The 13171-nt window shown below is 48.8% G+C and overlaps 4 protein-coding genes across 4 annotated transcripts; 2 read left to right on the top strand and 2 right to left on the bottom strand.

Annotated features, from left to right (window-relative positions):
• The first annotated feature begins 2406 nt into the window (after window positions 1-2406).
• K441DRAFT_269101 (uncharacterized protein) lies at window positions 2407-3503 on the top strand. Its single transcript, XM_067640866.1, has one exon. It carries the CDS (start codon window positions 2626-2628, stop codon window positions 3373-3375), a length of 750 nt encoding a protein of 249 aa, XP_067499270.1. The 5' UTR covers window positions 2407-2625; the 3' UTR covers window positions 3376-3503.
• Window positions 3504-4803: 1300 nt separating this feature from the next.
• On the top strand, window positions 4804-5789 carry K441DRAFT_618904 (alpha/beta-hydrolase). Its single transcript, XM_067645850.1, has one exon. The coding sequence runs from the start codon at window positions 4829-4831 to the stop codon at window positions 5693-5695; it is 867 nt and encodes a 288-aa protein (XP_067499269.1). The 5' UTR covers window positions 4804-4828; the 3' UTR covers window positions 5696-5789.
• A 1074-nt stretch (window positions 5790-6863) lies between these two features.
• Window positions 6864-7913, bottom strand: K441DRAFT_667107 (uncharacterized protein). Its single transcript, XM_067649766.1, has one exon. The coding sequence runs from the start codon at window positions 7843-7845 to the stop codon at window positions 7090-7092; it is 756 nt and encodes a 251-aa protein (XP_067499268.1). The 5' UTR covers window positions 7846-7913; the 3' UTR covers window positions 6864-7089.
• A 170-nt stretch (window positions 7914-8083) lies between these two features.
• Window positions 8084-11574, bottom strand: K441DRAFT_618900 (DUF625-domain-containing protein; the record flags this gene model as incomplete). The annotated part of the gene is made up of 8 exons (XM_067645849.1): window positions 8084-9443; window positions 9494-9661; window positions 9715-10533; window positions 10590-10919; window positions 10993-11042; window positions 11099-11180; window positions 11234-11330; window positions 11452-11574. 8 exons carry the CDS (start codon window positions 11572-11574, stop codon window positions 8488-8490), a joined length of 2625 nt encoding a protein of 874 aa, XP_067499267.1. The 3' UTR covers window positions 8084-8487.
• Between the last annotated feature and the right edge of the window lie 1597 nt (window positions 11575-13171).

The following is a 13171-nucleotide window of genomic DNA, read 5'->3' as shown; positions in this document are numbered from 1 at the left end:
AAATTTTATAATAATAGCTTTAATAGTGGTTATATTATAAGGGTGTAAAGTTAGGGATTTTGTATGGAAAATGCCGTGCATTGAGTGGGAACGTGCACGGAGTGGGGAGGTACCCTAGCGAGCGCTGTGAGATTTCAAATTCGGTACTCGCATCCAATCTCGCTCAATTGCCACCAGCTGTACATAGTAATCATAGCGAACGGCTGTGGCTGCACGCAAGGACCTTTTTGGTTGCCCTGGAGAATTATTCTTGTTGGCCAGGAGAATTAAACAATTTAGAACTTGCCTGACGTACGCTTCCTCTTTCTCCCTTTTTTGCCTACGCCTCCGCCAAAACGCAAATTCAACGCTGTCTCTGCAACTGCTGCTGAAATTTAGCAATATTGTATGGGTGGAAACCTCACGATATTGATAAAGATCACGACACTGCGGAAGAAGGCCGATCGCCAGAAGCAAAGTTGTTGCAGCCAAGCATACGGCTTCGCTACAATTACTATGTACAGCTGGTGGCAATTGAGCGAGATTGGATGCGAGTACCGAATTTGAAATCTCACAGCGCTCGCTAAAGGGGGGGGTGAAGCTGGCCGTACACAACCCTGTACTCCTAAACGAGATACAAGAGGTGAATCTAAATTTTCATGATCACATATACTGCAAAGCGACGTTAGCCGACAATGCTTTTCATTGCTAGTCAGTTAGAGCATCAGCTGTGGCTGTCCCTTGACACCACATCCCTCGGTAATTAGTTTGCTCTCATTTAACATAGACGTATTTTATGGTGCGTTGTAGTAATGATGAGGCTTCAAAACTGGGGAAAGTCGAGCCTCCAATCCAGATTGCCCAAGTATGTTGGCCACGCTCTCACGTAGCCTTGACTATTCTTTACACAAGGGCGTGCCATGCACAGGACTTTGACAGGCCGGGCCAGGTTAGGTGCCTCCTCGGGGCCGCAGCTAGTTTACCCCTACATAGGACCCGTTCCTATTGGCTCTTTATGCCTAATAGTCTACAGGGCTTTGCAGTCACGGAGACACTGCGTGACTTTGCCGGACCATTGCTATTATTTCTTTGGTTGGGCATGGCGTTGAGCAACGGATACACAGTTCTCATAGTTGGCTTCTGAACTGGAGCTAGCACTGTGATGGAAGGATGTATTGAGTTAGCGGTCGGCCGATACCCCAAGTAGTGCATGGCCATAATAGAACATACGTACATACACCCTCTCGCCAATTCCGGTGTGGTTAGCGTCTTTTATTAACTTTCCCTTAACAGCAAAAATACCAAAACTTCCCCTACAAAAAGGCCGTGCAGACGTGGCTGCGCTAACCACCGGAGTTGATGAGAGGGTGTTGATCTTGGCGATCAAACGGCACAATTTTTTATCTTTAAAATAAGCGCGACCATTTTAACGTATTTTAACGTATTTTTGGATATAAATCCGCGTGGTTTGATCTGCGCGATCAACACGCGCTTTCAACCGGATGCGCCAAGGTGGTGTACATACATGCCGGACCATGGGGCCAGCCACCGGCTGGGTAGCTCAAGAGGATTTCTGTAATCAGACCAATCACAGGATTTCTTTAAGTAGCGAGGCGTAAACCGCCACTTGGGCATCTTTGGGGAGGACTTCTTCAACTAGACCATTCACAGCATTCTCAGAAAGTTCACGTGTACAAGGGGGTACCACAAACGGGGCAGATCCTCCCTGCTAGTATGTTTTTAAAATAAGCGAGCCCCTGCAAAATGGTTGGGCTGTATTATTCTGCAAGCATACTAGCAGGGAGGGCGTCTGCCCCACAGGGAGAACTTCTGCAACCAGGCCAATCATAGTCCTTTAAAGTTGTGAGGCTAATGGACACATACTAATTCGAAAGTGCGACACTTTCAAGGATATAAGGACCAGGCTTTGCCCATTCGGCCAGATATCTTGCTGGTAGATCGCATCTTTCGACCCTCGGAGGAGCTAGTCATTGCAGTCACCTGCCCTGTCATCTTTGGCTTCACGGATTTTATAAGTTCTTTGTTGGATTTGCGACTCCTTCTGGACTTTGTTTTCTTATCTTTCGGACGGCTCAGAAGCCGTGGACAACCTTGCAAACCAACAATGGCGCGGGTCTTGACCACAAGTCTTGAAACCATGGAGTTCCAAGGACACCCCCTTGAGTTCTATCCAGTCACTGGTCAACTGGTACGTATCTCAAACAACCTATTGGTTTATCCCCAACTCGGACACCAACTTGTGTTGGATTCAGGAACATCATGATGGACCGCACGAAGAGGAACTCGATAGCACTGGCGTTCCACCAGTGCCGGGTGGTATTGACGACGATCCGGTCGAGCCATCCATTACTCTTGAGCGTGAGACGGTGATTGCCCCTCGGGGTAGACGATACGGTCCCCATGAATGGGAGAAGATGAAGTCAACCATAGAAAAACATTTCATTGAGGATGGCAAGACATACCAAGAAATCTTGAGCTCCCTTGCACCTCAATTCACCCCAACGTAAGTCTGACTTGAATATATACAGATAGAGGGGGCTGATTGGACAAAGATTGGGAGCGCTTAAGAATAAGCTAAAGCAGTGGTGCTACACAAAGAACAACCGACTCGGCGATCTTCGAGCAATGGTCGAGATACAGAGGGAGCGCCGCAAGCATGGAAAGAAAACAGTATTCTTCAAAAACGGAAAGTCGGTTGCTATCGACAGATTGTTGAAACGAAAGGGTCTATCGGAACTCACGCTGGAGACTGCGGGCCAAGCAGGCTCTCTACCTTCGAACGTCGTTGCCCGTACGCCTTCACCATTGCTGTCTTTCATCGCTGCTCCTGCAGAGCTCAAGATCCGGGAGGAGCTTCTCCAAACCTACAAGTTGTTATTGGAGCAATGGCAAAAGTCGCCTGGCCCCGACACTGAGAGTGGCTTCAATTTCTTTGCTACAGTCAAGAAGGTGAGCCCGTATCACGACATGTCTCATGCCCTTTTCTGCGCCAATCTTGCTTTTGATGCTGGTCAGAATGACCTAGGAGGGTCAATATTGAGACAAGCGTTCCTTCTCGCCGAGTCACTTGTGAAGGTTGAATCGCCCTACTGGTTGCTGCTGAGTCCGTGGTGGCATCTCCAACAAGCAAGGCGCCCGGAAATCGTCAAAACTCTCATTCACCATTTTCACAACCTGTCCCAGACCCTCCGGCCAAACAATCTTGTTCATAAGTTCTTTCAGCTTCTCGTTGAAGCTTCTAGGCTCCAGTCACCGAACCAATTCATTAAGACTCTGGCCACAGGTCTTATTCGCGTCCTTGAGAGTGCGCCACAGGAGATACTCCTAGTCCGGATAGTCACCAAGCTACTGGAGGACGAAGAGGATGGTGATTAGGCGTTGCAGAAGATGTCTTGGGCAGACGAGCGTCTCAAGGAATGGCAAAACCAGATTGACAAAAAGAGTCCTTCCTATTTCATCACCGACCTGGATGTCTCACATTTCCAGTTGGAGATGATTCGGCGAAGCCGGGATGGAAACCTTATCCACTCTCGCGCCCTGGACTTCATGAGGCGAGTAAAGTCTTGGCAGCCTACTATTTTGTCAGCACTTGATAAAAGCCAGGCACCGAAGGTGCACCATATTGCTGCATCGGCTATCATTACCATGTCGCACGGGTACAAATTGCTTGTAAAGAACCAGCCGGGTAATTCGACAGTTTGGAATCATGAGTCAATCAAGCTTTCTTGATAAGGCAATCGACGTTTTGAATATTTTGAAAAGCAATCGCTAAGGACTCTATTAGACAAGGCGGGGCAAGGTTTAGTGCCTCGTTGGAAGGGAAGTCGATTTTGCATATCCGTAACATGTGTANGGGACCATGGTGGCCCGTGCGTCACACTGTGGGCGCCGTCACAATCAATCTCAAACAGTGTCACGAGAGCTACGGAGTACTGCAATGTTGCCGAGAATGATTCCAGAACCTGCGGTGGCGATTCACGGTGTGTATAAATTGCCCAGTCCTCCCGGTCCCTTCTTTAGAAAGCTTATTTAATAAAAGAGATGTATAATAGTCAAACCGCTAAAAAGTTATAAGGCTAAATTCAAAAAAGTAATTTAGCTAGATCCATGACCCAACAGAAGGTTACCTCGAGGAGCCGAACAGGAGGGGGCCAAAGGAAGGTTTCTATATTTTGAGTCACCCAACACTCCTTCACAAATACATCGCACACCGGTTTTAACTGAAAGGGAAGGGTACTAGAGTGGGTGTTTTGAATTCTTAGCAATCCTCTGTCTGTCTCTAAGTATGAACCATACGTAGAGAAAGATAGTCTTCTAATTACCACATCAACGCCGAGCGTCTGCTGCGGGGCACCGTGGCTGCATCCCAGACCTTGATGGTGCGATCACAGCTACCAGCTTGCCGTCAGGTAAAAAAACTACCGCGCTGACCAAAGTAGTGTGGCCCTCGAGCGTCTGCTGCAAGGAGGTCCAATTACTTAGGACTTCTGGCAGCCTACAGATCCAATTTGGGATTTGATCTGAGAAATGTTGTTGAATGACTGCTCATGATAGTATCACAACGCCTTTTCGAGACATTGAAGGAGCAATTTCCTAATTTATCAAATAAAGTAGACGAAAGGAAGAGCACTGAAGTAATTAAAAATTTTATATCAAACAACGAAGACGAGCAATAGTCGGTCTGAGGTTTCACGTTGGGTCTACTAAGAGGTAAACTGTTTCTCGTTTGCCGCTATACATCTTTCTCCCTCTCTCAGTGAACGACCAGAACTGTGGCTTTCTACAGTTCGTGACGTTGATAATGCCTGGCCCAGATATCGATTCCAACATGGCTAACCTCATCGCCTCGCCCTCAGGGCCGCTCGAGCTTCTAACGGCTCTTCCGTCTTCACCTGACAATGCTATTCCCCCTGTCCTCTTTCTTCACGGCGCATACTGCTCTGCCTCCTGCTATAAAGCATTCCTGCCATTCTTCGCATCGTGTGGTATTGCAACCTACGCGCTATCTCTACGCGGCCACGGCGCATCATGGAAGCCCTCCTGGTTCAAGCTAATGTTCCTGACGACGCTTGACCGCTTCCCGGACGACGTTGAATGCACAATTGCGCACCTTAAAGAGCGCCGTGGCAAGGTACCAGTGCTGGTCGGCCACTCATTTGGCGGGGGCATATTGCAATATCTCCTCTGCTCGAAAGCTATTCATGCCCCGGGTCTTGTCTTGATCGCTGCAGCATTGTTGACGGGTGGCGGGAAATATATCATTGGCAAAGAGTCGAAGCGCCGGATGGTTACCCGGGGCCCTGGAGTCTACGATCCTAGCTGGAAACTGGAGCAGGTGCGGAATGTATTTTTCTCGCCTGAATGTCTGGAAGAGGTAGTTCAGGTGTGGTTGAGGGAGAGTAAGTTGCAATATGAGAGTGCCCGGGCAGGCCTAAGCGTCCTGTGGCCATTTGAAACAGCTGAAGGCGTGTTGGGTGCTTTGGATGGTCTTCCTGAGACTGGGAGAATGGTTCTATGCCTAAGCGGGAAACGAGATTTGCTTGTCACGACTGAGATGGTTGGTGTGAATGCAGATGCTTATAGGGCAGCTGATAACGGAGAGAGTGTAATCATGGAAGCAGCCATTGGCACTAGTGGGCGCCACCTTATGCTAGATGTGGCCAGAGAAGAATGTGCTCAGGTGATCATGAGTTGACTGAAGGGATTAGTTATTTAGTAGTAGATGACTGCCTCGACGAATTTGGCTTCAAAAAGTGTGGTTCCTGGAAATGGAGTTCGGAGTTATACGGACACATCTTGGACGCTATTCCCTTGTAGTATGTTGATACTATCTTGTGTCGGTCCCGCCGGTTTACATTAAGTATCACTAAGACATGTTCGAAACTGCTAGAGAAGTTTATCCTAGTACTCAGAATTTTCAAGATTAAGAGGGTTCTCCCACGACAAGGGACCTTGATGCAGGTGAGCGTTGTCTTTGGGGGATTGATAAATTGGTTATTCGTGGGGTTCTAGGAAAGGCTAAAGTGGTTCTAAATATTCTTTCCCAGCAACTCCTACGTGCCTCCATGTAAAATTAGAGATACAGCGGGGCAATTTAATCTCTATCATTGTACTCTGCACTCATAGAGCCTTCTAATTACGAAAGATATGAACAGCCAGAATATAATTGTAGTGCGACACCGCGCATGCATGGTTAAGTGTTTGTGCACTATTACGGCCATGCATTAACATAAAGAATCATGGTGAAGATATGATAGACCTCGTTTTTAGATGAAAGTGATTTACAGGAATATCATACCTTATCATTCTACACCAGTGATGTCACTGGTTAGGTTACTTTATTGGATCGGTTTGGTTATACCAAAATTCAAAGCCTAACCGGTTAGACGATTTTATTGGCTTAATCTGGATCGGTTTTGAAGCTTTAGCGATAACTAGGTAACCAGGAACCAGTAAGGCCTTAGTGGTAAGGATTTAGGTAAGGGCGAACGTTACCTAAGGGAGCCAAGCCTCGTCTATTGGCTTAAAATTGCCGTATAGCAACGCCCGAGTTAATCCGTTTAAGGCTTTGTAGATAATCAGATCGATTAAATGTAGTTAATTTAATAGAGTTAATAAAGTTAAGGTGGTTATTCCTAACCGCGTTATCCCTATCGCGTCGCCTATATCACGTCGCCCATAACGCGTCGCCTTTATTATTACTACCCTTACTACTGCCCTTATCGCGTTACCCTTATTACTGCCCATATACTGCCCTNATTGTTTTATAATTGANNACTAATCGTCGTTTAACACNGTGCCAAGACTCGCGATAGTAAGTACGACGTTNTAATTTGCTNATTGATNNCTAATATCACTGCTGACGTCCTGCAAGCTTTATAGGATCTCTATATACTATTTTATTACTTTATACAACTCCTCCGTACCTTCCTTAAGCACCTTTACCGCTTTATACACTATATTACTCCAAAATCTATATATTTTATCCGGTTGATCTGGTTTAACCGGTTACATAACTGGTTAGTAGCCTAAATCCGAATTTTGGATCGGTTTTGGCCTCATTTTTGTAACCTAACCTAACCGCTGACATCACTGTTCTACACCCTCCCTCTCAAACATGCAAAACTCGAACCCTACCCCACCATCCTCCAACCCATCTCCAATCTCTTCTCCTACGAACTCCTCTAGCTCTTTCTTCGACTTCCTAACCCACCCTAGGTTCTTCCCCTCCTCCCCTTCTATATTCAGTGGAAAGAATGTATCGCATTCATATTCCTTCTCGATCTTTGTCAACAGCACCCTCCGCATCTGTGGCAGCTCCAACGCAGCTTTATAAATACTGTTCCCACCAATCACAAACACATGCCCAATCTCAAGCGGCGCAAGCGCCTCCCGCGCCCTCTGCAGCTGCGTCCGCGCCGCCGCAGACCCTTCCACTTCTGCTGTAGCCGGAGTCGTTACAGTACCCTTTTTCACACTCTCAAGCAGCTCAATCGCACTCTCCAAGCTCCCCGCCCTAACCGCCACCTCCCCCTCACCCTTGCCATCTTCCGGTCCTAGCGCGCCCTCCTGCCGCGACACCACAACATTAATCCGTCCCTTTAGTGGTCTGAACTTCGGCGGAATGCTGTCCCACGTCTTGCGCCCCATAATGACCACATTCTTCAGCTTCTTGCCCTGCAGCGGAGGCGCTGATTTTGGCAAGCGCCGCGTGACACGCGCAAAGTATGCCATGTCTGCTCTGTGAGAGGACCAGGGGAGGCTGCCGGCGCGGCCAATGCCGAGGGAGGGCGTGGCAGCGAGGATGAGGGTGAATGGGAGGAGGGGCTTCGGGGGCGGAGGCATTGTGGGGTGTGCGGTGCTGGTCATTGTGGGTGGTGTGGTGGAGTGGAGAGAGCGGGACGCGGGGCAGATTCTGCGGAAAGGTTGGGGTTGAAACGCGTTGGAACGTGACCGGGCCGCCTTGAACGTCATACCCCGCTGTTACGAAAGCTGCGGTATCAGGTGTTAGCCACGTATAAGCGCCCATATTTTGAGACATCGGTTATCAGATTTCACGGAACAGATGTTCGCAGCAGCGGCAAGACTATTATGCATGACACATATTTTCGGCGTAAATACCTAATATAGGCCTCCACCCACCAATCCGAACTAACCAATCTGAAAAGCATAAGATACTGACATCGAACCGGCTTTTATAGATCGCCTGCTCACCCATCCGCAGTTACATGCAAACCATGTAAATCAGATCCCCGCCCAATATGTTGAAGGATCGATATGATACACTCAAAACTGCCCGTACGGCAGAGAAAGAAGCAAAGAACACGAAGGTGCCGTGAAGCCCTGTCATCCTCAGACACGCGCCCACCACTTAAGCAAAACGCCTCTTGCACCCAGTCCACTCCCGGTTTCAGCCCAGACCAATTCATACACCTTGTCCCGTCCAGGGTATCTCTCACCACTCTAAACGGAAAATTCTCAACGCCCCTATTCACCGTCTCCTGCCCCTTCGGCACCTCCGCTTTTCAAACCTATGGAAATCGCCATTTTCTTGGGGGCCCCCCCGCCATCTTTGCCTGAATTGATGTTTCTTTTGCCTCTTCGAAGCATGTGGCTGTGTGTGCTTGTCGTACTAGCGTTGCTGCTGACCGATGAGCTCCGTCGCTTCGGACCTTGTGTGGTAATCTTTGCGAGCTCATCCTCTTCGTCGTCTTCACGGCGGCGCTTTTCCGATAACCTTTCCGGTGGCGTGGGGGTTGGCGTTGTAGGCTGTGGTGTCTGATCCCGAGATACGGGGCTTGTCGTGGGTGATTCTTGGTTTTGAGTCTGAGAGGAGGCCGAGGCTGTTGATGACTGTACGGGTGGAACTGTAGGTGCGCTGGCGGTTAAAATATCCATGACGTCCTCTTCTGCTTCATCGTCGGGGTAATTGACAAGAGGCCGGACTGGGGATGCTCCATTGACTACGGGTTTAACAGCATTTGGAAGTGCTTCGTCGTCGTCATCATTGTCTGAGCCGTTGAAGTATGCTTCCTCTTCCGCGTCTGTGTCCTTCAAGCCTTGCCACCGCCCGCCATTGACAATGCCAGCATTTCGGGTTTGTGTGTCACTTTCTTGGCTTGTAAAGGAATTGTCAAGTTCCTGGGTAGTTGGTGGCTCGTGCATCTGGTCGTATCGAAGTATCAGGTTCTGGAACGTATCCACATATGTTATTGCCTGCAGTTTCTCGCGGTACGTTTCAACAAGATGGACAATGATAGCCTTAATGTTCTCGCGTTTAATGAATTCAAAGAGCTCGAGGCAAGCAGAATTTAGGAGGTTGTCGCGTGGCATGGTTTCGAAAAGGATGTTGAGTATGGGATCGAAGAGGCGATTTTGGATTATTTGGCGATTATGAAATTCATCATGTAAACCAATGCATGTGCGGAAATATTTTAGTGCCGCTAAATCATGTGTTAGTGATGACTTTCAATGAGGGGGGGGGATGAATTACTCAGTTTGAGGTGCTTTTCAGGGCAAAGCATAAGCTGAGCAACTCGGGATGCAAGGCCCTCGGAGAGGATGAAGTATTTACTGCGGAAGGAGTGCTGGCGGATGAAAAAGCAGAGGACTTCTACAAGGTGTGAATATAGAGAAACTTCTTGAATTGTGAGATCGTCCACTATAGATTTTGGGGTCAGTATATCAATATGGTTATGTGAAGATGCTGCTTACTAGATTTCTGGCCCTCTAAATCTTTCAAAGGTTGGAAAAGCTTCTTTGCTGATTCGTCGTAGAAGTTTTGGATAAATGGATCTGTTTGTGGTATCGATGGAACGCCACCCCTGAACTTGGCTAAAAGGTCGCTGTTTGTTCGCCCAATTGCTTCAATCGATGCCGAATTTGCATTCGGGTCAAGCAACACCTTGATAGCATCCGCCATCTGCGCCTTGACACCGAGGTCGACTTCCACCAAGAGGAGTTCAATGAGAGTATCCGTGAGGGGTTTCGTTTTGTCATTAATGGCTTTGAAGATGTATCCCCGTACCATCAAGGCGTCATGATCGATCAAAGCTACGAGGATGTCTGTACCAGCTACGCGCACTGATGCATCTTGATGCTGGAGTGCGAACTTAATGACTTCCAAAAGATCATTCTGGATGAAATTCTGGTATAACGTCGCGCGAGCGTTGGCCTGGAGGCTTTTTGCAACGGCGCAGCACTGTTGGATGAACAGGACCGCGTCCTTTTTCCTATTAAGATCCTGTTCCTGTGCACCAAAAATGCCAAATAACTCCTTTAAAAATGCTGCATTCGCCTGGAGATGCTGGACAATATCGACTTGGTGAAAGAAAATCAGTGAGTTTAGGACAGAGAATGTAGGGTCATCGAGAATACGGGCTAGCACCACGTCTTTTAGATACTGTAGTCGATATGTATAGTGGATCTTTCTTTTCACCCCAGGGTCTTCTATCTTTACAACCTCTTTGAATCTCGATTCATCAGAAAGGTATTGCCGGTGATTTGCTTTATGGCAGGGAAAGTCGGGGTCGTCTAGTAAGTATGTTAGTCAACGAGTTTGGTACTTTGGCTTCACAGGACATCTTTACATTCTAATGCACCTACTACCCCCAGAATCACGTCGTCCGTGACCACATATTCGATTATTGCGGTATCATTGAGCAGGATGAGCATCTTCATGATATTGCACAGTCGGTGGAGGTCTGATAGGCTTTCCAGATCCTCGGCAACTTCTACTAAGGGAACGAGCTTTGTAATATAGTCAGCTCCTACGATGAACTTTGCTAGAGCGTCCCGGCCAGCTGGAGAGTTATTGGCTGCGCGCATCATGTTCTCTACATCCAGCAGATTCCCAAGCTCTGGAGGTGGTAGCATTATGGAATGCAAATTCTCGATGACATCGTCGGAAAGTCCATCATCTGCAGCATGTCTGGATTAGCATTTGGAGTGCGATAGCCCCGTTTTGGGCGTGTGTAGGGAACCAGGACTTACCAGGCCCCGCAAGCTGTGCTAAACGTGTTTGAACTTCACTGACGAATTCCCTAAACCGATATCAACATCTGGGCTCTGTTATCAGAGACTGCCTCGCAAATCCTACCATATGGCCCCACAACCTTCCGCTTCCTGGAAACTCAAAGCCATATCTGTCCCATTTTGTTCGGTCCATACAATGAGCGTATCTGTCCCTATTCCATCAGCAGGTATTGCGCATGATTTGGGCATCCTATCATACCCTGTTGTTTCTGATAGCCATCGTCTTTCGAGATCTTCGTCTCTAGAAGTTTTCGTTCAGGCTCGTCCTCGGAATGGACACATATTCTCGCTTCATCCTATCGGAAAAAGGCGTATCAGTATGAAGATACAGTATGGTGAGTGGATGATGTCGTCGTCGCGCGTGGCACGTTGTCCGCAGGCGACGCCAACACAACACGACACAACACAACACAACACGATACTCACATTGACGAGACGGCCTGTACAGAACCCTGTCCCTCGATCAAACCAGTCGTTATTCTTGAGCTCGTATACTTTTACGCGTTTGCGATCGTTTGCCGGAGCAGCGGCCTGGGCCATAATAGTGAAGGTGTGTACTCCCGCCACTCCGGCTTGGGTGATGAGACCCTCCGGAGCGAGGACGGCGAGTCCTGGGGTCGGCGCAGAATCTGAGTGTAAAAACTAAAACCCAAGGCGGTGTGAGGGAGTGTCTCGGCGGTCGTGTGAAAGCGCGCAGTTGGATGACGATAGGGAGAGGTTGGAGCAGCCGAGTGCAACAAAGGTGCACAGCGCAGGCGATGGCGACTCAGCGCTGCGATAGGCGCAATAGGAAGGGTGAATGAGGCCCGTATTCGGGCTGGTTTCTGTTGAAGTTTCGACGGATCGACGATGGTTCGGGATGGTCGCGTCGTGTTTTGCAGCAAGTCTGCCGGAGCCGCGATGGCTGGCCTGTACCCTTTAGGGGCGCTAAGAGATGAGATAATCGATAAGACTTCGGCGAGGACAGGACTGGCACATGAGCAAAATGGGGGCGAAACGGCGGCAGAGTATAGCACACCAGGCGTTGGAGAGCTGGCAAGGCACGCGCAACGGGATACTGCAGTGACGATGGAGGGAACTCCGAGGCGAGGCAAGCCTTCCGGCGTCGACTGCGGGCCAAGATGGTCGGTGTTGAAGCAGGGCAGATGATGAAATACGCCAGACTCGCTGCTCGCTCACCCGCGCCTTACCCGACTATTCCAGATCGCCATCCTCGCGTCTGCGTTTGATTGCATCTCGCGCAACTGATGCATCTCAGCGCTGTATCCAAGCGCAAGCACCTGTGAGGTGTTGACGATGCTCGAGAATTCGCATTGGCTAGCGAGGATTCCTACGCCCAACCCGTGAGTGAGAGCAATAAGAGACTTCTGTGCGCATGTACCTATTGTCGGCTCCTGTGATAGGCCCTTCCACCTCGTTATCGGCTCTGCACACCTAATTGATAACCCGGAGAGAATTTTCATCGTCACTGTCCTTAAAATGCTTTCGCGATGCTGGATAGGCTGCTTAGCCGCCCGCGATGAATTTTTCTGATTGCAATAAATAAATTCGGAGGCCTTCAACTCGCAGAGAGTTTGCTTCCAACCGGGAGATTGTTGACAATCCTATGTCTACAACGGCACCGAAACCTCTGACATTGGCAATATTGCCGCTGTAGCTGAAGAAGTAATCATCCTAGAGGCACCTCACATAGCTTATTCAAGTGCGCAAGCCGCGTTGTGGAACGGAAGCTTCAGTGGATCCGTGGCCACGCCATAACTGTCAACCTACATTCGAACATCCCAAACGCGTTAGGAACCCTGGGTTCCAGATCAGAACTTCCAGGATCCTCCCACGCGCCCACCAATCTACTGGGACATGATCCAGGACTGGCAGTACACTACCAGCATTCTCGGGATCGTATACCAAACCAATGAGGTACTTGGAAGAGAATGTGGCTTCCGTTCCTGGTAGGTATTCTAGATCAGAAGCTCTGGGAGCTGAGATGTATAATGCTTGTAGTATACGCAAGAATATCCGTGCCACTGAGGCTATCGTCCCGCGCTGGCGCGAGTTTACTAGCCAACCCCGTGGTTGTGAGACGCAATAATGTTTCCATGTTTGTTCTCTTGAAGTCCATACATGGCCTTGGGGCCCA

The sequence above is a fragment of the Cenococcum geophilum genome, assembly GCF_001692895.1.
Source record: "Cenococcum geophilum 1.58 unplaced genomic scaffold K441scaffold_53, whole genome shotgun sequence".
Classification (NCBI taxonomy): domain Eukaryota; kingdom Fungi; phylum Ascomycota; class Dothideomycetes; order Gloniales; family Gloniaceae; genus Cenococcum; species Cenococcum geophilum.
This window is presented reverse-complemented; position numbering and strand designations above follow the sequence as displayed.